General features: G+C 54.0%; 1 protein-coding gene across 1 annotated transcript; it reads left to right on the top strand.

Annotated features, from left to right (window-relative positions):
• Positions 1-8669: 8669 nt before the first annotated feature.
• Positions 8670-24416, top strand: ADCK2 (aarF domain containing kinase 2). The gene is made up of 8 exons (XM_032401451.1): positions 8670-10035; positions 11620-11766; positions 14198-14326; positions 15293-15388; positions 17502-17753; positions 19167-19295; positions 20127-20180; positions 23985-24416. The coding sequence occupies exons 1-8, from the start codon at positions 9103-9105 to the stop codon at positions 24123-24125; spliced, it is 1881 nt and encodes a 626-aa protein (XP_032257342.1). The 5' UTR covers positions 8670-9102; the 3' UTR covers positions 24126-24416.
• Positions 24417-25306: the final 890 nt, after the last annotated feature.

Below are 25306 nucleotides of genomic sequence, written 5' to 3'. Positions count from 1 at the left end.
ATAAATCCACGAAAGGGGTGTGCAGGAGAGAGAAGGAAAGAAAGGATTGCAGAACAGGGGGAACATTAGATACTGTCTTGGCTGTCCCTGTAAACTGGGGGCCCAAGATTTGAGGGACTGATTTAGATATCAAAGGCACAGGAAAAAACTGTCTCCTTCTTAGCTGAGGGTTTTGCTCATTCTGTGAGATCTTCGAAGCTTTTCTAGAGCTTGTTATAGCTTCCTAAACTCCATCATGCCATACCCATTTCGACTAAGCTCAGTAAACTTTCAGAATAAAAATTTGCAAGGTACTAGCATTTTTTTAAAAAGTATAAGCACTTATTTATTAATTTTTAAAGATTTTATTTATTGGGGCACCTGGGTGGCTCAGTCGGTTGAGCATCTGCCTTTTTGGCTTAGGTCATGATCTCAGGGTCCTGGGATCAGCGGGGAGTCTGCTTATCCCTCTCCCTCTACTCCTCACCCCCACTCATGCTCTCTCCCTCTCTCTCTGCTCTCTCTTTGTCAAATAAATAAAGATCTTTAAAGATTTTATTTATTTATTTTAGAGGGAGATAGAGAGTGGGCAAGTGGGGGGAGGGGCAGAGGGAGAGAGAGAGAGTCTCAAGCAGACTCTGCGCTGAGTTTGGACCCGGTTGCCGAGCTTGATCCCACGACCCTGAGATCAGTACCTGAACCCAAATCAAGAGACAGACGTTCAACCCACCGAGCCACCCAGGTGCCCCCAAATTATAAGCATTTAAATTATTGTTTTGTTTGTTGAAGCATCATTTAATACATTTTCACTTTCTAAAAAAAGATAAAAAACTTGGCTTCTTTAGGGTTAATTAGTCCCGGGGTTCTGGGGTGTCATGAGGCAAACTGGCAAAGTAGAGCAAATGGCAAGTGGAGAACAACCGGGAGCCCAGCTGGCTACCTCCCCCGAGCCAGGGCACGCAGCAGGCCGGCCACCTTTGATGTTGTGGCTTCCAGATTGCCAGGCACATGTCAGGTGGACAAACCAGAGAGGAGGCTGGGGAGCTCCTCAGTAGTGGCTGCCACTCCATCTGCTCCGTCATCTTTGAGTTCTAGACACTAACTTGTTTTAGAAAAATTCCCTGCCTCAGCTCATGGGGTCAGACTCTGATGAGTGAGGCTGGGGCCTGTGCTTTGCAAGTTTCCTTCCCTGCCTGCCTGTCACAGCCCCCAACCCCATGGCTGCTCCTGTCCCTGAGCCATTCAATGGCTCTGTTGCCATGGCAGGGTCCCTCCTTTCCTGTATGGCCCTGTCTCTGCTGGCTCCCTGGAGCTCTGGTCTATCCCAAACCCTGGTTCTCCAGCTCCAGAGGCTGGGGTAGCGGTCCAAGGTGGGGGCGGTACACTGGAGCCTGGAAGACCCTCTCCGTGGTCCCACTCCTCCCAGGTCCTGACACTGCTCCAACCGTGCCCCCAGCCCTCCTGGTCGGTCCTCAGCTTCTCTCCATGTGGGAAAATGAGGCCTAGGGTAGGAGATGCTGCCCGGCCTCAAGTCAGGAAAGGTGCGGAAGGGAGGAGGGAGGCAGAGTTGATTTTTCTTAGTTTTTTTTTAATATATATTTTATCTATCTATCTATCTATCTATCTATCATCTATCTATCTATCTATCTATCTATCTATCTATTTATTTATCAGCGAGGCACAAGCAGGGGGAACGGCAGGGAGAGGGAGAAGCAGGCTCCCTGCTGAGCAGAGAGCCTGATGCGGGACTCAATCCCAGGACCCTGGGATCATGACCTGAGCCGAAGGCAGATGCTTAACCGACTGAGCCACCCAGGCGCCCCGACTTGATCTTGAATCTGCTTTTCCCACCTAGAACAACCATGGAGAACTGCGGAACCTCTCCTACCCCTCCGTCCCCTTCCTTCAGCATCCTGTTGAGGGGTGCGCGCTCTGGGGCAAGTGGCTTTGCCTCTAAGTCTCAGGGTCTCCATCTGTAAGGTGGAATTAGGAACAGTTATAACCGACTTTATCCTGTTGCGGTGATTAAAGCAGGTCAGCAAGCAAAGGGGGTAGTCCTGGGCCTGGCAGATTGGGGACACTCTCAGTTACCTCCTGTTTGTTATGTTCCTAATCTCTCTCTCTCTTTGCAGGAGAACAGAGGTGTTCAGAATTCAGCAGATGGGAGCAGGCCGTTTTTCCCCTCCCGTATCGGGCACAGAGCCTGCTTCATCTCACCTATAAACCAGGTGAAGGAGAACCGAGGGCCGATGGCCGGAAGGAGGCTAGCCTGATTAAGATGGGGAGAGAGCCTGAAAAGGAGCCTTTGACCAACTCCTCTCCCCCAAATTGTTTCATTTCCATTCAAATTCCCTTTGGATGCTAAACATTTACCGAGAGTCTTTCATTCCAGCAGCTTCACATATGTCATGTCGCATAATCCTCCCCACGCTTGTGAGCAATTCACTATCAGCCCTAATATTTTATGGGTGGGAAAACGAAGTTCCAAGAGGTTATGTGCTTTAATTGAGGTCGCACTAGCCTAGGCCCGTCTGGCTCAAGCCATGTTCTCTTTTACACCAGCTCTGCCCGAGAGCCGGGGTTCTGCCCAGTGCCAGCCACTCTGGACGGGGGTTTCTGGATCAGCGTTCAACCCATGTTGTGGTCATGCTTTCCCCTCTGGAAGGCACAGGTGGTGCAGTTCCTCCAGGAATTTCTGACACCCCTCCTTAGAGACTGGGTGACCCCTGCTTGGGTCACTGGGACCCTTTCCTTCTCAGCCCTCGCGTCACAGCAAGCCCTCTTCTGGGTCACGGCCTGAAAAGGAGCCTTTGACCAACTCCTCTCCCCCAAATTGTTTCATTTCCATTCAAATTCCCTTTGGATGCTAAACATTTACCGAGAGTCTTTCATTCCAGCAGCTTCACATATGAGCCTGCCAGCTCATAGTGGAAAGGTATACACACAGCAGAGAACAGACGAGAGGTTTGGGTGTTGTTCCTATTCTTTTATGCAGAGAGCTGGTGTGGGGAGAGCAGTCATTCACTTATGCTCAGGCCCGTGACATGTGGATGCGGCCGAACAAGGAAGGAACTTATTTTAGGGGCAGGGAAAAATCCACAGCCTCACCTTGAAATGCTCTTGGGAAAGCTCCTCCCCGTCGCTCCAGTGGCTGATGTGAGCCAACCAGCAGCAGGGCTCCCCTGCTCTTGTCCTCCTTAGGCAGCCCTTTCCCTCCTTCCCTTCTCATTCCATTGCAATCCCATCCTTGGCCCATTTTCTCCTGCCTAGAGACAGCTGGATGCGAGTTCCTTCCCATCCACCACAACCCTCATCTGCCTCCCTCTGAGGAAACAAAACCAAGCCAACCATCCCACCCAAACCTCAAACCCAGGTTTGGTTTGTTCTTGGTCCCAATCAAATGTCATCCAGGAGGTGTGGGAAGGGAGGGGGTGGGTGGGAGGGGCCGCGGAGGCCACCCAGGGGAAGGGGTGAGCAGGGCCCAGACTGAGGGCCCCAGGCTCCTTCATCCTCTCCTGCTGTGAAGGGCGGGTCTTTGGCTGCGATCCGTTTGTACCCTCTCTTCCTCTCTCTGGGTGCTCTGGGGCCTTCTACCTCCCACACTGGGGCTGAAGATGGGCAGCTGTGGGGGGCCCATTGGGGGCGCTGTGGAGTAAGCGACATTTGTCAGGGTACCACTGGAAATCTCAAAGAATCCCTGAATTGGCAAGTAACACAATAACAGAATTTTGCCTAAGAACCATCTGTTGCACTTCTATGCCCCTGGCTTTGGAGGGTCATTTTTTTCCCCCACAAAGAATTAAGGCATTCATAGCTTTACAAGGATTGGTGTGTTTATGACCGAAAGCAGAGAACAAAATCATGGACATTCTGCAGCGTTCACCATTAGGCCCTCTCAGATGTCAGGCCGCCATGCCAGATACCCTCTACTCATATTCTTTTCTGTTCCTTTTGGGAGACCCAGTTGAACATGAAGGAAGGGAACAAGAGTGTGGTGATTTAGATTCTCTTTTTTTTGAGTCACAGATTTCTGCGTCTGAGCAGCTATAGATCTTCCTGTTCACTGTGATTGCAGAACACGCTAGGACAGTCGGACCAGCTCTAGACTGGCCTGAGGACGCAAGACTCTCACAGCTTGCTTCTCAGAGCTTTCCTGACCTACTTCCCAGCCAGCTAGACAACCTCCTCAAACCTGAGGGAGGTGTGGGAGAGGGAGAATCCCTCCAAACATTTTCATCACACAACATTATGAGCTGCGAGCTGCACGCATAGACTCAAAACCCGCCAGCTCATCCCCCCCTTGCTAATGTCCCCCCAGCCCTGATCTCAGCCTTCAGGCCTCCAAATAACTGGACTGCCTCTTAGAGGCCACACCTTGAAGGAACATGCTTCTGGGGGGCCCTAATATCTGATCCACTTCCTGTATCTCTCAGATCAACTTAGAGCAAAATAAAAAATACTGTCCTAAAGGCGAGCCAGGTGACATCTGACCAGCCTAGATAGCAGTGTGGCCTGGGCTTGGCTACTCCCTTTCGTGGGTCTCAGGTGTCTGGGGAGATCAGGGCAGTTGGCTCTCAGGCCATCCCCAGCTCCCTGCCTTCTCAAATAGGCTAAAAATAGCAGCTGCCAGTTCTCACCCTTTCTGCTTTTTCCTGTATGGCTGGGTGTGTGCCCGCTAAAGCTAAGGCTTTGCGGAGATCACCTAGGAGGCAGGTTCTAGTGTCAGCCTCTTTTATCAGTGAAGAAACAGCCCAAAAGAGGTAGGTGCCTTGCCCAAGGCCACTGCGAATGAGGGCCAGAGCCCGGAAAGGCCCAGCAGTCTAACCCAGGACAAACCCTGCTGCTCAGCCACTAGGACCACGGGCGGGAGCCACTGTGTTCACGTGGCCGGCTTGCGAGCAGAGACGTAGAAGGCCAGGGAGCAGCAGAGCAGAGCGGGAAGGGGCCTCTCGGTTGGGCACAGCCAAGCCCCTCATCGAGGAGGGAGGGGACCTGCCCCCACCACCGGGCATTTGCACAAGGACAGCACCTGCCCCTGGGGCATGCTGGAGCAACCCTAGCAAGCCAGAAGGTGGGACCCGGGGGGAGGAGAAATTCCCATGACAACCCCATTAAGGAGAAAGAAAGGAGGAAGCGGGAAGGCGGCCAGGGAGCCCACGCGAGGGAGGGGCTGTGAGAATCGCTGCCACACGTGCGGAGGGAGGTGGGCGAGCCCGTGGCAGCCTCCTCCCTCAGTGTCCTCCTTCTCCAGCGCTGTTTCGGACAGTCCTACTCTATGGGTTTGAGGAGCAGCTGTAGGTGGGTGGCCCAGGGCCAGAATTTTCATGCCAGGGTCCCATTCTCTTGGGAGCTGATTGCAGGCCAGGTGTACCAAGTGGGACCTGGGGGGAGTCAGTCCTGGAACTTTTATTTGTCTAACAATCCCCTAGGTTTGGGGTGGGAGTGGAGGGGGGAAGCTGGGTCTCATCTTCCCCACAGGGATCCTCAGGCATCGGGGGCTGCGGCAGGCCTGCTCAGGGGCTTCCCTTCCCTGATACCCTGTTTTGAAGAAAACGAGTGTGTGTGTGTGTGTGTGTGTGTGTTGAGGGGGGAACTGCTGAAAGGGTCTCAACAGAGAACTGTCCCCCACAGGAGCTAAGCCCCGTGGTTTTCCTCTAGAGGCAACTTTGTTCCCCAGGAGACATCTGGCAACGTTGGAAGATGTATTTTAAAGTCATAGTCTGGAAAAGGTGGGGGGGGCGGTTTCTGGCATCAAGTGGGTAGAGGCCAGAGATGCTGCTAAACATCCTACAAAGCACAGTTCAGCTTCCCCTCCCCCTCGCCGCCCCCCCTCCCCACCACACACAACAAAGAATTATCCTGCCCCAAATGGGAAACGTGCTGAGGTCGACAACAATTGTTTGCTGAGCCCATTGCCCATCTCTACCCTCTTCCCCGGGAGTCTTGAACAAGTACTTGCCCTGCATCCCATCTGCTGTGTAACCATGTTACAAGGGAAATGCTAAAATCACAGTCATTTGGGTCCTGTGAAAAGATAAGCACAGCCAGGTGGGCCTTTGCCATTCTCTTTCCACGCCCACCCGATTCTTCTCGGTGGGGTCTGGGAACGCGGAGGAAGCTTCGGTGCACTTCACGAGCGAATGGTGCCACTTAGTGGTACCAGGGTCAACAGCAACAGCAGGAACATCTCCAAGAACTGGAAACTGTTAATAGTTAGCTGGCTTAGCTGTGAAGAAAATTTCTATGGGAAAAAAACGGGGTCCACCCAAATGAGGACAAACAGAGGCTATTTATTCAGAGATTTCTATAGCAGGGAAGTCAGCCACCGTCACTTGCATGTGGCAGAGACTCAAATACCCGCGAAGACTCAAATGCTAGGTTTATAGAGGAAAAAAAAGGCTTCAGGTGTGCCCTAATTGTCGGTTGTTGGCACAAGGCAGCTGGAGGCCTGGGCATCCTCTGTGATCGGTTTGGAGAAGATATTTGGCTTTCTCTGGTTGGTCCTGAGATGGAAGTGGGGGACGAAAATTAGAGAAGTTGGCAGTCATTGACCAAGTGCTGACTGTCCGGGGCCGGTGGCTGCAGAGGCTGAGGGTCTGAGTTCTACTGTCATATACTGGCCAGTGTCCGTTTGTATATTTAGTCTCTTAAGTCATTAACCATCCCAAATACATTTGTGCTGTTACTAATCCTGAACCAGATTACATAAAATGACCCATGTGAGAAGCAGCTTGACTGCAAATCAACATCTGCGATTTTTTTTTTTTAAGAATTTATTTATTTATTTGACAGAGAGAGACACAGCGAGAGAGGGAACACGAGCAGGGGGAGTGGGAGAGGGAGAAGCAGGCTTCCTGCCGAGCAGGGAGCCCGATGTGGGGCTCGATCCCAGGACCCCGGGACCATGACCGGAGCTGAAGGCAGACGCTTAATGACTGAGCCACCCAGACGCCCCAACATCTGCGATTTTTTTTTTTAAAGATTTTAAAAAAATTTATTTATTTGACAGAGAGATAGAGAGAACAAGTAGGCAGAGAGGCAGGCAGAGGGAGAGGGAGAAGCAGGCGCCCGCTGAGCAGGGAGCCCGATGCGGGGCTCGATCCCAGGACCCTGGGATCATGACCTGAGCCGAAGGCAGCCGCTTAACCGACTGAGCCACCCAGGAGCCCCGCATCTGTGATTTTTAAAGGCTGCCCTTACAAATTCTGAGTTAGGGTTCATATTTGATAGAACGGTGTGATTTTGCTGCCCATGTGCCTGAATATGGATGACATCATTCTCCTCATTGACAGTCACATGGACCCCAGGAATCCCCCAACTTCACCTGCTTGGGTGACTATAGATCCTTGAGAAGTTGCACCTCTAACCCACCACCACAACCATCACAAACACCACCACCATCACCACCTCCGACACGGGGCTAGAGCCCCTACTACCCTCACCATCACCTCTGTTTCTCTCCCCCTTGCTGTTTAGAGCCATATGACCTTCCTTTGGTTCTTCAAGGTTAAATCAAACCAACAACCCCCGCTCCCAAATTCTCACACTCAACTCCTTCCTCTTGAGGACTTTATTCTTTACATGTCTGAACACCTTCCTCTCCAAAGTAGCTGCCATCCTTGGGGTTCTCCCAATTCTTCATTTCTTTCATGCTCTTGCCACATTGAAATTGCACATTATGTGTTCCCCTGCGGGGTCTCCCTCATGAGTGATCATCTTGTAAGGGCAGGATGTGTGTCTCCGTGTGTCTCCATGTCCCGGGGCCTAGCATGATACCTAGTTTTAATACATATTATGGAGCCTTGATAATATTAGATTCTGCTTAAGAAATACGTATTGGGATCAAAAAGTATTGGTTGAATGAATAAGCGTGGTCTTTCAGGAGCCACTCCTCAAGGTCCAAACACATTCCCCAAATCAATGCTGCCTGGAACTCTCCGTCCAAGGATAACCTCTCCCTGCCTCTCCTCACATTCTGCTTAGCTGAGAACCCAACCTGTGTGCAGAACGGGCTTTCAATTCACTGCGCGTCTCAGCGTTTCCATGCCTTTTGTAAGGAAAGCTACAAAGATGTCGGTGGAGACTGAGAGGCACGGAGGAAGGGGAGGGCACAGAAGTTGCCTTTGCATTTTGCATTAAACCTATTTATGGAATCCAGGACCCGAGGGCCAGGGCAGCCTCCGAGGGTGTCCGCGCCGCTTCCGCTTTAAGGGGCGGAGCCCGAGCGGGCGGGCGGGGCGCTCCCGGAAGACGCGGGCGCCGAGTCCTCGGCGTCGGATCCCCGGCCCTCCGCGCGCCCCCCACGGCACTGGGCGGCCGGACTCCGGCCCTCCGCACCCCTCTCCCCCGCCCTCCTCACCGTGATCCCCAGCCCTCCCCTCCCCTCTCTCCCCACTCTCTCCATCCCGATCGCCGGCCTTCCGCACGCCCTTCCCGATGTCGGCGTCCGGATCCTCGGGCCCTCATCTTTGAACCTCTGCACCCGTCACCTCCCGGCCCCTGGCTCTTCCCGACCCGGGCACCCGGTGCCTGGGTCTCCGGCGGTCCGCACTGCCCCTCCCCCACGCCGCGGCTCTCAACCCTTTGTCCCGGGTGTGCCTTCCTTCTTCCCCCGCACCACCCTTGCCTCCGCCACCCCCCGGCTCTCGGCACCCCGGCCCTCCGCGCCGACCTCCACCCCCACCCCCGCCCAGCCCCTCCGCGCTCTGGCCCTCGGCGGGTGCCCCGCCAGCGAGCTGGTGTGGGGTGACCCCGCGGCCGCCAGACTCTGGCTCCGCCCGCGCGGCCACCTCGTGCAGGTCGCGTCCCCGCTCTGGGCCTGGCCGGGCGTCTGGCTTGGTCCCTCCCGTTGTCACAGTCGGTGCAGTTCTGAAAGCCCCCGAAGGCGCAGCCGGCCTCAGGCCTTAGGTTTAGGCGAGGTACCGGGAGGGAGTGGGGTGTGGAGGGGGACCGAGGGGCCGGGCTGCGCGGAGCCTGCACGCGGGGTCTCGCTGGTACCCCACCCTTAAGTGGGGTACTCAGCTGTGGCCCTGGACTCGTGTCAGCCTTGCCTAAAGCGTGAAGTTAGATGGGTGCCCTTTAAGCCGGGGGCAGGCAGCCTAGGCCGGGGACCTCTGGGAGAGGATGGTGACCCCCTGGCGCTTCTCCGTCAGGGTCTGCTTGTCGCACCTAAGGGGTTTTGAGCTCAGAAAAGAACTCGGCCTTTTGAGATCATCTGGATGCTCTCGTAATGCCAGACTCTGTTGGCTTCTGCTTGGTACTTTACCCAAACTTATCTCAGCCTATGGGGACACTGGTGAGGGGGCTCCTGAGAGTGTGCGCCCGCGAAGAGCCGGCTGGAGTGACCTAGCTGAGAATGGGCCTCTGGAGAGAGTGTCCCAGGAGGGGCGGCTCGGATGCCTCTTTCTGCACCTCCGCATCTGGCTCCGGGCTGGGGCTCTCTTGATGAAATTCCTCCCCCTCCTTCTCTTCTACCCCCTCACCTACCTGGCTCCCAGCGTCTCCAGCCTCTGGCTCTACCTGCTTCTGAAAGCCACGGAGACCTCAGGCCCAACATACATCAAACTGGGCCAGTGGGCCAGCACCCGGCGCGATCTCTTCTCAGAGGCTTTCTGCGCCCAGTTCTCCAAGCTGCATGTCCGGGTGACCCCCCACCCTTGGACTCACACTGAACACTTCCTGCGCCAGGCATTTGGGGAAGACTGGGGGAGGGTCCTCTGCTTTGAGAAGAAGGAACCTGTGGGTTCAGGCTGTGTGGCCCAAGTGTACAAAGCGCGTGCCAATCCCACCTTCCTGGAGCATGACAGCGTCCAGAGACTTGCTAAGGCCTCCCGCCTGCAGCTTTCTTCAGAAGCTGGGCCAGTCGGGAGGCTGGGAGAGCTCTTTGGCCCCCCGGGGAAGGGGTGGGGGTTTCAAGGAAGTCTTGCTGACCAGTCATTTCTAGAAAGGCTGCTTCTCCCTAAAGCTGCCCCGGTTGGATCAAATGCAGTCGTGTCTCAGTCTTCAGCACCTGCCCACCAACCTGAGCCAGATCACCTCATCCCCGTGGCAGTGAAAGTAAGTGCTCGGATGTCTTCGGCTGGTCCTTCCTGTCTAAAATTTCACCGACTCCACAGAGCTGTCCCAGGTCAGGAACCCCCATTTGCAAATCCCCCCACATTGCCTTCCACTGATTTTTATTAGCTTGACCTTTGTCTGTGTGCCTGTGCTGAGCACGCTGTATTTCTGGGTTCGAGGGAGTGGTTGTGTGAAGAGTCTGATAAAGGAAATGAAGAGGGTTTGGGGTCCGCTGCCTCTGTGGGTGGGGGAACCGCCCCCCAGCTGACCCACTCCTCTGGGGCCAGGATAAGTCAGGGACAGTCTGTGGCGAGCCCAAGATGGCAGTATTCATTTTTATGGAAGTGGCTTCCTTCTCTCTTCATTTCTAGTCACCCCTGTCCGGGCTCCATCATTTTTGTCTCCACACTTTTCTGTCCCCATTCAGCATGATCCCAGGGATCTGGCAGACCCCAGCAGCAGGTACCCTTGATGCTCTCTTACACCTCCTTGGAAACAACCCTCTGTTCAGACCCACTGAATCATACTTTCCAAGGCCTGAGGCCTGGCTTTTTATAAATGCTGCCAGTGATTCCCGTGAGCAGGCACGTTTGGGGAACACTGGACCAAAATACCCTCTGCTCTGTGGAAGACACAAGGAGTGGATGGTGCCCGTCATGGAGGACGCATTATTTAGTCTGTGCTAGCTGCCTTTGAGGGAGGCATTTGCTTAACCTACATCTCTATTTATATCTCTGCTTTGTTCCTGAAAGGACTTCATGTGTGTGTGGGGGGAGCAGTAAGGACTGTTATCTCCATGTTTTGTTTTTAGATTTTATTTATTTATTTGAGAGAGAGAGTAAGCAAGAGAGAGCACGAGCAGGGGGAAGGGGCAGAGGCGGAGGGAGGAGACTCCCCGTTGAGCAGGGAGCCCGATGTGGGACTCGATCCCAGGATCCCGGGATCATGACCTGAGCTGAAGGCAGACGCTTAACCGACTGAGCCACCCAGGTGTCCCCTATCTCCATGTTTTAAAAAAGAGGAACAGGAGGCTGAGAGGTTGAGTAGCTTGGCCAGTTTCAGACTGGGAATGAGTTGCGGAACCAATAGGCATTTGAAAGCAGACTCTTTGCATCCCACCTCTGTGAACCTTGCTGGGGTTCTGGGACTCTACATCCTTCTCTGACTCAGGCTTTGGACTCAGTACCTGTGTGCTCAGTAAAATGCAGATTCCTGGCCCCATGCCCAGAGTCGGTGATGCAGTAGGTCTTGGTGGAGGCCCGGCTGTCCCCATCTACACCGGGTACTCCACAGTGACTTCGATGCACACTAATGTTTGGGAGCCATTGACTTAAACTTAATGTATCTGGAAGGAAAAGCCCACCTGTTCTTCCCGGCAAAGCTAAGTGCAGCGCAGAGGAGCTGGCCCTGCTATCTGATCGAAGGCACGCGGGAGCAAAGGAGAGGAGGGTCCCGGGTGTTGGGACCACGTGCGTTCCGCTCTGATGAGAAGCTGGCTTGGCTCCCTGATGCTGGGGCCCCGTCCCATCTGGGTGAACGTGCCCTCCTGACCCCTCCCTGCCTCACTGTTCCTCTTCCTGGCAGGTGCTGCACCCTGGCTTGCTGTCTCAGGTGCAGATGGACCTGCTGCTGATGAAGATGGGCAGCCGAGTCCTTGCGCTTTTGCCGGGAATCAAGTGGCTTAGTTTGCCTGAGATCGTGGAGGAATTTGAGAAGCTCATGGTCCATCAGGTGAAGTCTCCTTCCCTCAGTTGCAAATTGCATCTCACATAGTTCTTGCCATCAGCTGTTTAGCAAATGCTGAATGGATGCGTGACTTCCCAGTGTGTCACGGCCAGTACGGTGTGGTGGTCGGGTAGGTAACGCTAACTGACGTAACAAGGAACGCCCAGATCTCAGAGGCCGAATGCTACGAGGTGATTTCTTGCTTCTGTCAAAGTTCCATGCCGGTGAACTGAAGGAGGGAGAGGGAGCTCTACTCCATAGTGATTCAGGGACCCAGTTTCCTCCCAAATTGGGCACAGTCATCTTCAACCCACGTCATCTCGGGTCAGTGCGGAATGGGGAGGAGGCCATGGAGGATCCCGTAAGAGATCTGGGGCCTTCTTAGTCCACAGGCCAGAGCTTAAATGCCACAGCCCACTGTAACTGTGAGCGTGCTTGGGAAGCTACCTTCCTTACTGCCTGCAGGAAAGTGCAGGATTGTGGAGAGGCCTTCAGCATTATTACCTGTGCCACAGGCAGCCGCGGAACTTCCGGGTGAGAAGAATTAGTGAAGTCGCGCACTGTGCCTTTGCTTTGTTTCCAGGCCCTCCTCCCTGTCCAGGACCCTTGGGATCCTTGTTTAAGTAGCGAGACTTGGTGAACACACTTTGGGGGCGGTCAGGGCTTCAAGTAGGCAACCGTCCTGGCTCCCCGCTAGAGAGTGCAGAAGTTGGCAATCTTCCAGAAGCAATGTGCTAGGTCCTCATTTATGTCCTCCGATGTAAGGTTTTAAGTCCCAGGAATGCATTTTAATGTTTAGAAAGCTTTGCTGTATGCTATGGAGTAATGTAGTTTTAATAAAAACTACATATATATAATGTATATAATAAAAGAAGATTAAAAGAGAGAAAATAGCTTCTATTCCCACAGCCATCTCCGCATTACTCTCAGTCCTACCACCCATGTGAGCTTTGGTTCCCCTTCTAGAATCTGATAGACAGCATGGGGGTGATGAGTGAGATTTTCTCATCCACAAGGAAGGTATAGTAGGCAGAGTAAATATTTTACGGACAGACCTGTAAATATTTGCAAATAGAGCATGATCTCAGAGACTCCTGTAGAAGTCTCTACAGGTTCAGTTGGGTTCAGCTGGGGCCCAGAGAGGAAGTGATCATTCTGTCCTGAGGGTCAAGGCTCCCCAGGCTCAGGCTGAGTCTTGGAAGGTGAGTGGTGTTTACAGTTGGACCAAATGGGGGAAGAACATTCCTGTCAGAGGGAATAAGGAAGGCAAAGGAGAGAGGGAGAGGCTCAGGTAGGCTGGGATGTTCAGCACCATACAGACTGGGGGAAGCTAGAGTTCTGGGTCAGAGAGGAAGTGGGAGGCACAAGAGATGGATCTGAAGAGAGAGCCACCTTGGATGTCATCCTCAAGAATTTAGACTTCATCCTGCGGGTAGCGGGGGGGGGGCACCAGCAGATGGATTAGAGAGAGGGACGACGGGAGTCAGAGAGCCCCACTCAGGTGCCTCTGTTAGGATTCCGGTGACTGGTTGCGAGTCAGCTTGGGAGCCACGGTGCGGTGGGGCAGAGCTGAGCGTGCTGAGACTGCAGCCCACTGTGTGGAGGCCACTGTGTGGAGGCCACTGTGTGGAGGCCAAGAGAGAAGAAGTAATGTGCAGTCAGGGGGGCGGGGGCAGTAAGTTCTCTTTAGACACGGAGTTTAAGGGGCTACCACTTGAAGAGAAGTGCGGAGCTGGTAGCGGGGTCTGACCGGGGTCTGGCCAGGAGACCGTGGTCTTGTCACGAGGAGGTCCCAGCTGAGGATGGAGGCGACGGAGAGGGGGGGCACAGGCTGGTGAAGGGCAGCAGCTGAGAGAGCGTCAGCATGTGTGGGGCACACAGAGGAGGAACGGCCGGGAGACCAGACCCAGACGGGGCGGTTGGAGGCTGGGGGAGGATCATGGGGGGGAAGTAAACAGCAGGTGCCAGGAGATGGGCTGTTCGGGAAGAAGGGGGTCCTCAACGGCACCAGTACCGGGCGCCCCGAGAGCTTGTTAGGATAAAGATGGGAGCGGTCCCTTGAGTCGGGCACGCGGAAGGCTTGGTGAGTGTAGGGAGCAGGGTCAGTGCAGTGGGCGGAGGGGAGCGGGCTGCTGGAAACCAGTGGAGACAAACCCTTGGGACATGGGGAAGGGCTGCACGGGCTGGAGTGAAGGGGGTGAGCGGAGAGGGAATGGCGGGGAGGCAGCCAAGCCCAGGTGCTGCAGGGCTGTCTGCCGCTGTAGCTTCCAGAAGTTCGTGGAGGCAAAACCGCCCCTCCCGAGTCTCCTGGGGCGTTCTGCAGGAAGGCGGGGGGGCAGGCCGGTGGATGTGGGGGCTGCCTAGCTCTGTGGTTCTGCAGATGCTGCCATCCCGGTGCCCAGGTCACCCCTCATCCCTTCTCTCCACGTCCCTCTAGATCGACCTGCGTTACGAAGCTCGGAATCTAGAACACTTCCAGTGCAACTTCCTGAATGTGAATTCTGTCAAATTCCCCACCCCTCTGCGTCCCTTTGTCACCAGGGATGTCTTGGTGGAGACGTACGAGGTAAGTGAGAGCTTCCTGGGGCTGTGCCTATCGCTCACAGCTGGGCCATCTCCGCTGAAAAGACAAAAGCCAAGAGAGCATGTGATTACTGTCTGTAAAGCTGAGGGGAGTTCGGATACGGGGTGGGGCGGCAGCGTAGGGAGGTGGCTGGGAGCCTGGACGTGGCCCCAGACTTTTCTGGACTTGAAAATCTTTCCATTTTATTTGCTGGTGACTTCATATTCCTCCTGTGTAACAGTGGGCGCCTGTCCCTGCCTCGTAGGCTTGTCCCAGGAGTCAGTGACACGTTGAATGCAAAATGCCTTCAGCACAGAGTTTGCAAAGAGAAAGTGCTCAGGAAGCGTTGGTGTCACATCACTGGCCTTAGCTGTTGCCTGGTCCGGCCTCCTTTGTAAAAATGGTAACGTGAGACCCAGGGAAGTGACATGAAAGACCCACTGTTACTGGCTGTGTGACCTTGAGCAAGTTACTTAAACTCTCTGGGCTTTAGTTCTTCTCTTTGCTACTGAGGAATAACAAGATCGATCTCAATGGGCACTTGTCTCAATGGACAAATAACTAACCTATATGAAATGTTTACTTCCCCCTCTTTCTTCCCTTTCTCCCCTTCCTTTCCTGCTTGAGGTCACAGAGCTCACTCATGTCCCTGTTGGCTCTCCTGAGGCCTGCTCCTGTCTTCTCTCACGACATTACAACATCTCTTATCTGTGGGTGGCGGAGTCACGGGTTTCCTCCATAATAAGCCTATGGCACTTGTTTTCTTTTGAGAAGTGTTACAGAAGGGAAGAGCAAACAGGTTAAAATGAACTTGTGGGTGACAGATTCAGAGGGATTGTAAGGAAGGGAAAACTCTTTGGGAAGAGTCGGGATGGGAAGGTAGCGCCGATGTGTCCCGTGGGGATGAAGAGCAGGGCACTGGGCGGGCTGTCCAGGGTAAAGCTCTCTCTTTCCTGACCTTCCTTAAAGGAGAGCGTGCCCGTGTCCAGCTACCAGCAGGCGGGGATTCCCACTGACTTGAAGAAGAAGATTGCACGGCTGGGGATCAACATGCTCCTGAAGATGGTGAGCTCATGGGCTTGGAGAGGGTGCTCTGGGCCCGCAGGTGGTCAAGTTGCGTGTGGGGAGATGGTGGAGACACCGGTCGGCTGCCACGGGCGAGGGGGTGAGCAAAGCAGCAAGCCACCACGGTGAGAGTCTGCTCTGGAAGTAGCCCCTTCATTCTGTGCCTTTCTGTTAAGCACAGTCTTGGGGGCACGCATGCTGTCACCGTGCCAGGTGCTGTGGGAAGAGCAGGGAGCCAGACCCAGGCCCTGCCCACGTTGCCTATAGTTTAGACAAACAGCCGAAGATATCATACGTTCAATGGCACTTCATTCATTCATTCGGCAGTGTTTATCGAGCACGTATTCTGTGCCAGGCACTGAATTAAGTGCTAGATTTACAGCAGTGAGCGAAACAGACATGATTACAATGTTCATGGAACTACCGTTCTCCGGGAAGACAGGCCACAAATAAATGATACACAGGTACCACAGGGTCATTTAGGAGGGGCCCGTCCTGGCCTCGGGATTTATTCAGGAAGTGGCGCCATCTGAGCTGAGATGTAAAGTCTAGATGTCACCTACGAGGGGACAGCCTGACGATGAAAAGGACGCTCGTAAAGGGACATAGTGAGCCCTCAGCCACGTCAGCTTTCAGGTATTCATAGCAACTCACGTGGAGGAGTGAAGGAAGAAGGTACGGAAGTGTAGGGCCTGAGCTCTTCCTGGTGGCCGGCATGGAAGACCGTGGTCGAGGGATGGATGGCACGTTGTTGGCAGGAAAGAGGATGAGCGTCCAGGCCTGGAGGGGGCAGGATCTGGGGAAGAAGGAACCAGGTGCGTGGCCAGAGTGGGAGGACAGAACCCACGTGACTGACATGAGCCGTGGGGAACGAGGCCGGTGGCCAAAGTGGGGCAGGGGCGGGAACAGGAGCTCAGAGCAGGCCCTGCCTCCACCTCTAGCCTCTAGTGGAAAGTCAGCAGCCCCCACCCGAGGGGCTCCTGGAGCAGCGGGATTGTGTGGGGAGAGCTGGGTGTCCACTCAGTCGGTGCCGTGGGAGTTCAGTGGGGAACCAGGCCCCAGGGCTCCGAGGGGCCCCCTGGACTGGAGGGGAAGCGGCAGTGGAGCAGCTAGGGGAGAAGCAGCACCAAGCGGAACCAGAAGACGGGAGATCATGACGGGCTCCTGCTTGCAGGATGGAGGACGGGGGCGAAAGCTGGGGGGCTAAGCTGACAGCCATGCGCCAAGAGGTTCGGCCCTGGGGTCGGGTCAGCCAGCCTTTCGTACCCACATCTGGCAGCTGTGCCAGCCCTGGCTTCTCTAGTTCTCAGTAGTTTCACCAGGGAAGCAGCCTCTTGCCGCCTTCAGAGCCAGAACCCGGACCAGGGGGGTCTCTCTGTGGCCTGGGGCTGCGGTAGGAGGAGTCCCGGAGAGCCTCTGTCGCGGCAGCTCTCTGCACCGTCCTCGGGCTCTCCTTCCCCTTCAGAAGCACTGCGGGTGGTTTCTGACCACAGAGACGACCTTTCACAGGACGCACACTCCTGCCCCACGAAGTCACACCTGACTTCCGTCCATCGTAGTCCCTGGGGCTTTCTTTCCTGCTTAGTAGGTTCAAAGCCACTTCCCCCGGCCCACCCGATTCTGTGTGCCGGGATGGTTGTCGGTATCACGGTCAGACTTCACTGTGATGGGCAGATGGAGATAATGGAGGGGATGTCTGATTTATGAAAAATTTTTAAAAAGATTATTTATTTATTTTTATTTATTTGACAGAGAGAGAGAGAGCACAAGAAGGGAGAGTGGCAGGCGGAGGGAGAGGGAGAAGGAGGCTCCCTGCCGAGCAGGGGGAGCCCGATGCGGGGCTCGATCTCAGGACCCTGGGATCATGACCTGAGCCGAAGGCAGACGCTTAACCAGAAATAATTTTTCTCTTAATAATGTCAACCTGGCCTATGCCAGTACAGATTCTGAATGCATGACATAAGCAGTGAGCCTTTCTGAGATGTACACCTCTCTGCCGTGTACTCAGTCCCTGGGCACTCCCTGTCACCTTGGAAGCTTTTTTGCACATGGCCTGGTGGTGATGGGGTGGCGAGGGGTGACTCTGCCTTGAGTAGCGCTGATCTCCTTCCAGATATTCGTGGACAACTTCGTCCATGCGGACCTCCACCCCGGGAACATCCTGGTGCAGGGTGCCGACGGTCTTTCCGGGAGTCCAGAGGCCCAGCCGCCGCGGGTGGAGGCCCATGACGCGCTGGTGGGGGCCCCGCCGGCCGCCGGCCGCGCGCTGCGCCTGGTGCTGCTGGATGCCGGCATCGTGGCCGAGCTGCGGGCCGCCGACCTGAGCAACTTCCGGGCCGTTTTCATGGCCGTGGCGATGGGGCAGGTGAGACCCCCTGGGCCTGCGGGAGCTGGGGACGATCTCGACCTGTGGGGCCCCTCGGCCCTCGTCAGTCTTGTAAATGCCTCCGTTTGCCACGGGTGCTCCTGACGGACGGAGTGCAGTGGTGGGGGAGGGACTGGGAGGGAGAGGGGAACAGGGGGACAGGGGGAGAGGAAAGGAAGCCAGCCGAGGGGTCTTCAGTCAGAATGTGCCGAGGCCCACGTGTGACACCTGTTCTGAGCAGCTCACGGTTTGGGACCAGGGGAGGGAATGGCTCTACCCTGAATGCTGCCTCCCGCAGGGAGCTTCTCTCCCCGCCTCGGCAGGCCTGCGGGTGGGCGCTGGGGACACCGGCTTCTGGTCTGAGTCACAGCTGGCCTGGCCTGTGCCACTTGCCACAGACGGCAGGCCGGTGAGAAGACTTAGCCTCCAAGGCTGGGAAGATCCCTTGGGATCTGGAGTGGTTTTTGACTCCTGACCCTGTGGCTGCGAGGGGCTCCCGTGGCTGAGAATTATTATTTACGGAAAGGGATTCAGCACAACCTCTACTGAGTCAAGAGTGACAATGAAGAAACCCTCCGACCAACTGGTGTGGAATTTTCCGGCAAGAAAGACCCTGGCAAAGAGAGAACTGTTTTGTTTTTGTTGTTTTGTTTGTTTGTTTGTATGTTAATAAAGGCAAAAATTCAGGGGAGCCCCTGCTTCTTTGGGAGCCTGAGGGGACAAACCAAAGGCTTGAGCCTGAGACAGTTGAAAGTGTCCCCTGAGTCAAGGTTAAACACAGGTGCAGTGGCAGGTGGCGGGGGGGGGACGTTCCCCTGCACAGGTTGGGGTGAAGGAAGGTCACAGCCAGAGAGGAGGAGCTCGGCTCCCGGGGTGGCGCTGGGGGATGCGAAAGGCTCTGGGAGTGACCACTAGGGTGTTCAGGGGGCCCGGAGGCTCTGGTCCGAGGGCGCCCAGGGCAGAGGAGGAGGTGTGAGGCTGGAGCACAGAGGCTGGGCCAGGTGTGAGGAGGGAATGCTCCTCAGCCAGGAAGAGAGCCCACAAGGCGAGTGTGGCCGGTCGAGTCCAGAGGCAGGTCCTGGTGACTCTGGGGACGGGCTGGTTGGTCAGCAGGGCCTCGTGGAGCGCGAGTGGCAGGACACTGGCTTTGCCGCCATGCCCCGCGTGGCCGTTGAAGGTGAAGGAGATGAACACAGCCCCTGGCCCTGGCTGCGCTAGCCCAGGGGGGCTGCCACCACTTTCAAAGTCTCTGTCGGTTACCAGCTATTCTGGAGGGGGGTGAGATTAAAAAAGGATGGGTGGTCAAAGGCAGGATGGTTGAAACCTTGGGTGGAAGCAACTAGGATATGAGGCAGAGCGTCTAGTTTTATGGTCTCTTGACTCTACCAAGTTCCTTTCTTTCACGTCTTGTAGGGCCAGAGAGTGGCTGAGCTCATCCTGCATCATGCCCGGGCCAGCGAGTGCAGGGACGTGGAGGGGTTCAAGGCTGAGATGGCCACACTGGTGACCCAGGCCAGGAAGGACACCATCACCCTGGAAAAGGTGAGCAGGCCACTTGGGGGGTGGAGGCTGTGGGGCGTTTACCGCCCTGGCCCTTGGATGGAGCAAAGGTCGAAGGGAGACCCTCTTTATGGGGAGTTGGGGGTTGAGTGGGGTTGAGTTTTAAGGCAGATAAAGAGCACACCTGTCCTCTGCCCGCATCTTCCGGGTGTGAGGCAGGTCACTGGAGTCCCTGGCTCTCGGGAGTGGCTCGGTGACCTGGTGACATTTATAGTGCCGTAACCCCTCCCTGTCCCGGGTGTAGCCATTCTGCTGCTTCCCGGGATCAGGAGCTCAGCTGAGCAGGGAGGGAGGGAGGACTAAGGCCCTTGAGCAGCCAAAGGACATACCTAACGTTCGTGTCCTTTATTTACACCTGAACCAAAGCCCACTCTGTGTTTTAGACACAGTTCTAGCAAACTTGACTGTTTTCTCACCGAGTGCATGAGTGCATGGTCTACACTAGCAGGAGCGAGTCAGAGCAAGGAGCGGCCCCCAGGTAGTGAGGATCGGCGGCTGACACCCCGGCCCTGCGGATCTCATGGATTCAGATGTGATTCTGTGTGTGCTGGGAGTGATGGGAGTGATGGGAGACGGGCCTCGAGGCTCGACTCCGGCAGGGGTCTTTGAACTCACTAGTGCAATGGGGGCTGTGCTGGTGCGTGTGTGGTCCTTTCTGGAATTTGTCCGACAGCTGGTGTGTGTGTGTGGGGGGAGCAGTGGTTGCTAGTGTGGGTGTGAGCGGGTGTGGGTGGGAGGACGGAGAGGGACGGGGCCTGGAAGGGAGCGGAGCGGTGGAGGGGACTCTGCAGTCAGTTTTATCCTGTTTTCCAGCTTCAAGTTTCCAGCCTCCTGTCGAATGTCTTTAAGTTACTGATGACTCACAAGGTAAGGCCCCCGGTGGAGCCGAGCCCCCGCGCTCTGGTCAGGCTGGTGGGGAGGGGTCTGGGGAAGCGGGCGGGTGGCCGCAGGGCGCTGAGAGGGACTTCTCCTACAGGACATCTCAGTTATGCAAACATTTTCCATACCAGTCCGTTTGTGTGAAGGGGGCCGTTTCCGTTTCCTGACACGGTCGTGGCGGGGTCTTTTCCTCGCCACAGTTAGTCTGGGTACTGTCAGTCTAGCAGTCTAAGTACTCGTGATCCCTAGCTGGAGGAATAGGTCTATACAAATGCAAAAACTGTCTAACTCAGGCCCTTCATACCTTTTCCCTCCTCAGTTCATGTTACTGATGCTTAGTCTTAATGTAAGTCATACTTAGTTTTTTCCTGGGGTCAGGGGCGGCCCAAGAGGAGGTGCCTCTTGTCCTGGTGCGTTTGGAGGCCCCAGCTGGGCTGTCCTGGCCCAGCCCCTTGGAGGGCGGCGGCCTCACGGTTCTTCACCTTGGCCTTTGCCTCGGGCTCTGTCTCCGTGTGATGGAGGGTGGTCTTGGGCCACTTTTCAGAGCCAAGCCGCCTGCCAAGGGTGTAAGGCGTCGAGGGCAGGGCAGGGTCTCCTCTGAAGACGGCCTTTCCCATTGTTTCTCTTGAGGTTCTGCAGTCTGATAATCAAACACTGCATGGGAAAGGCAGCTACCTGACAAGGATCGTAACACACGACTGAGAGAGGGTTGTCTGGCCGAGCACCTTCACTTTACAGAAGGCACGAGGGAGGGAGGGTGGTCCGCTCGCCTCCCTGGGCCTCGCGGGCGGAGCCAAGACTTGACCCACAACCGGGTCTCTCAGTCTCGCGCTCTCTGCGGCTCCCCAGTTGCTCTGCAGCGGCTGGGTGCTCGGAATCAAACCGACACGCACACTAAGGGTCCCCTAAGTATGCCATGGACTCATGGGGTGACAGGTGCAGCGAGCACGTGTGGGATGCCTGCCACCTGGACTCGGTCGTGCTGGGTGCTTTTCATCCAGTCTCTCATTCAAACCTCAGGATAATCCCCATGGGGAGGTGTGATCTCTGCCGTATTATCTGCACGAAGAGACGGGCACCGAAAGGTCGGGTGACTCCCCACGCCCCACCGACTGCATGCCAGGGCCACGGTCTGCACCCGTCTCCGCCTCTAGAGTTGGCCTTGTTGGGGGGGTTTTGGTGAAGAGCTTTATGCTTTCCAAAACTTTTGACAAGTTCTGTTTTAAAAACGACTTAAATATCACCGTGGGATTGGGAAAAGCTTTAATCATTGCTAGGGAGTGGGGCTGGAGAGAAACAGGAATGAACACACACTCCTGGGAGTTCAGTTGCACCCAGTGTGGAGCACGTCGCCTCGGCTCGCACTCCCCAGCTCTGGCCTGCATGAGCCTCTCCGAGCCCGCAGGGCCGCCGGGAGGACTGGCCCAGTCACGGCGCTGTATGCTGAGCCCCCTCTCCGCACCCTGGGGTGCCTGATTTAGCTGTGTCGTATTTGTCAGTATCCCACTTAAACCCCTCCACATTCATCAAGGCAGCCACCTATGCCAGGAGCCCCGGCAACAAACCCACGGCCACGTGGCCCCTGTGGCAGGTTCAGGACCCGGGTGCCGGCAGTCTGACCACAGAGCCCCGACACACAGTGGGGGACACCATGGGCAGAAGCTCCCTAAAGGTTTGCTGTTGACATTGCTGTTCCCAGGATGGAAGAGCAGAGAATGTCTAGTACCAGTACTGCATTCTAGGTACTTCCCTAGGCATTTCGTTTTTTTAAAAAACTTAAAAATGTTTACTTATGGTTAAAAATACGTATATAAAATTTACCCTAACCATTTCCAGTGCATAGTTCAGCAGCGTCAACCATATTTACATTGTTGTGTGGCAAATCTCTAGAAGTTTCTCAACTTGCAAAATGGAAACTATATCCATTGAACAAGTCCCGATTAATTTCTCCCTCCTCTCGGCCCCTGGCAACCACCGGTCCACTTTCTGTTTCCATGATTTGGGTGACTTTAGTTATCTCGTATAAATGGAGTTGTGCAGTATTTGGCCTTTTGTGACTGGCTTATTTCACTCACCATAATGCTCTTGAGGCTCATACATATTGTAGCATGTCACAGAATTTCTTTTTCAAGATGAAGAATATTCCATTATATATATATATCATATTTTTTTATTCGTTCATCCATCCGTGGACATTTGGGCTAGTTCCACCTCTTGACTATTATGAATAATGCTGCAGTGAACATGGATGTGCAAATATTTCTTTGAGGTCCTGCTTTCAGTTCTTTTGTACATTTACCCAGAAGTGGGACTGCAAGATCATAAGGTATTTTTGTAGTTTTTGAGGAAGCTCTATTCCGCTTTTCCACACATGATTTTACATTCCCGCCATCAATATACAAAGGATCCAGTTTTCCACATCCTCACCAACACTTGTTATTCTGTTTTTTGATAATGGTCATCCTAACGCGTGGGAGGTGGTCTCTCATTGTGATTTTGATAGCATTTCTCGAATGACTAGTGACGTTCAGCATCTATTCATATGCTTGTTGGCCATTTGAATGTCTTCTTTGGAGAAATGTCTATTCATGTGGCACTTAATTTTTTTTTTTCTAATATTTATTTATTTGACAGAGAGAGACACAGAGAGAGAGGGAACACAAGCAGGGGAGAGGGTAGAGGGAGAGGGAGAAGCAGGCTTCCCGCTGAGCAGGGAGCCCAATGTGGGGCTCAATCCCAGGACCCTGGGATCATGACCTGAGCCGAAGGCAGACGCTCAACGACTGAGCCACCCAGGCGCCCCCATGCGGCACTTAATTTTTTAATAAGATATTGGCCAGAAACACAGAAAGAATACAGCAAACACTGAGGAACTCACCACTCAGCTTAAGAATGAAAGCCTTGCCCGTGGTGTCGAAGCACCATCTGACTCCCCAGACAACTTTTCAGGCCTGAACGGAGACAGATACCCTTTCCTTTCAACAGAGATTATTTCCCCCTGTGTCCACCTGCAGTTTTCCAACCTTCAGTCCATTTGAGAAACAGATTCTTATTCTTCTAGGTTTAAATCTTGGCTCTCCTCTCCCTCATGCAGTGGCTTGAGCAAGTCACTTAACCAGCCTGTGCTTGAGCTTTCTTTCTATAGAACGGGGATAATGATAGTACTTTTGAGAATTAGTTGAGTGATTCACTTAAATTGCTATTACTATTAACCTGGCTCCAAAGGGGAAGAAGTTGGGGCGCCTGGGTGGCTCAGTCGATAAAGCATCTGCCTTCAGCTCAGGTCATGATCCTGGGGTCCTGGGATTGAGCCCCACATCGGGCTCCCTGCTCAGTGGGGAGCCTGCTTCTCTCTCGCTCTCTCTCTCAAATAAATAAATAAAATCTTAAAAGGGTGGGGGAGAAGCTCTTCTGTGTTTGAGCAAAGCCACTTGTGCGTGGTCTCAAAAAGGCTACTGCAGATCTTGAAGAATGACCCTCATGTAGATTTATAGTTTCTGGTATAGCTATGAAATATTCATTGTATTATTTTTAAGTCATTCAAACACATACACACACACACACCCCCCTAGAGAAGTACATGCTGCATCCCCCAGATTTCCCCTTAATATTTCTAGTAGATGGGAGGTTGGGTGAGTAGATGAGATGGTGGGGAGAATGATGGGTAGGGGAAAGAGTGTTAGGTAGACGGTAGAAATCCCAGCAGGCCTGGAGTGGACAGTCACATGGTTACCCAGGATACTGTCCCTAGATCAATGGGCTTTGGAAAGAACCCATGTTTTTCTGTTTCAGGTAAAACTAGAGAGCAACTTTGCCTCCATCGTGTTCGCCATCATGGTGTTGGAGGGGCTTGGCCGCTCACTGGACCCCAAACTGGACATCCTGGAGGCAGCAAAGCCCTTCCTTCTGAAAGGACCAGCGTCCTCCTGCTGACTGCAGTAGTGGGCATGCAGTGGGCCTTCGTCTAAGACCCGAAGGCCACTCCCGACCGCCTCTCCTGTGGCAGCTTGAACATTTTAAAATTGGGATGCATGGAAGGCATACCAATATTTTTCATTCTGACTTGGTTTCAGGGGTCTGTTTTAAAAGCTTTGGGTTATTTGGGGAAATGAAGGGAGGGAAGAGCCCTAGCCATTCAGTCGTGGAAGCTGGGCCTGGTGTCGGGGAGGCTATTTCAGGGAAAATGGTCTGTGGAGGAGGACAAATAAACTTAGTTATTTTGTTTTCTCGTTTTTGTCTCTTCTCTTTTTAACCCTCTCTCCTTCCTGATCAGGTGGGTCCTGCTGGGTATTCCATGACTCTGGGATTTAGGTTGGAAAAGGTCACAGAATCCTGTAGACCCATGGCTTCCCAGTGTTTCTGATTACGCATCCTATTGGTGAAATATATATATTTACATATATATGTGCACAGGTATCACTTATTCATAGGTTTTATACACGTGCGACCACCACTACAAATCTCTGGGGGGTACCTGGGGCAAAGTTTGCTGTACTCCAAATGATCTTCTTGATAATTTTTAATATTTTTTGATGATCTCCTGCTCAATTTTATTACAAGGTAAAATGATTAATGTGGCTGACATACTAGGGACAGGAGCAGAATCGGCTCTGCCATTTTCTTCAAGTTCCCCTGTGTCCACGTTAGCGTTCAGACTGCAGTTTCTCTGGGTAATGTTCAGCCCCTTTTCCATTTGTCCAGAGTCAATTTTGGCTAATATTAACATAGAGATAAAATAATCAGTACATCCTCTTAAGCAGGGCTTGAAATCTGCAGTAGCAGCCCAGTGGTACCCCAGCAAGGGATTAAGGCGGCCGCTGCCTACCTCCCTGCACTGGGTCCACTCACGGTCAGTTCTCTCACAGCTGTGGCTGGCCCACACGGACCTAAGGGGCTCCCAGGGTCAGCCGGTAGAGTAGATATTAGTAAAGCTTAGTTTCTTTTTCTTTTTTTTTTTTTTTAAGATTGTATTTATTTTGAGAGAGGGTGAGAGAGAGGAAGCACAAGCAGGGGGGAGGGGTAGAGGGAGAGGGAGGCTCGATCCCAGGACCCTGAGATCATGACCTGAGCCGAAGGCAGTTGCTTAACCGACTGAGCCACCCAGGCGCCCCTAG

This window comes from Phoca vitulina, unplaced genomic scaffold (assembly GCF_004348235.1).
Source record: "Phoca vitulina isolate PV1807 unplaced genomic scaffold, GSC_HSeal_1.0 scaffold4, whole genome shotgun sequence".
Lineage (NCBI taxonomy): Eukaryota > Metazoa > Chordata > Mammalia > Carnivora > Phocidae > Phoca > Phoca vitulina.
This window is presented reverse-complemented; position numbering and strand designations above follow the sequence as displayed.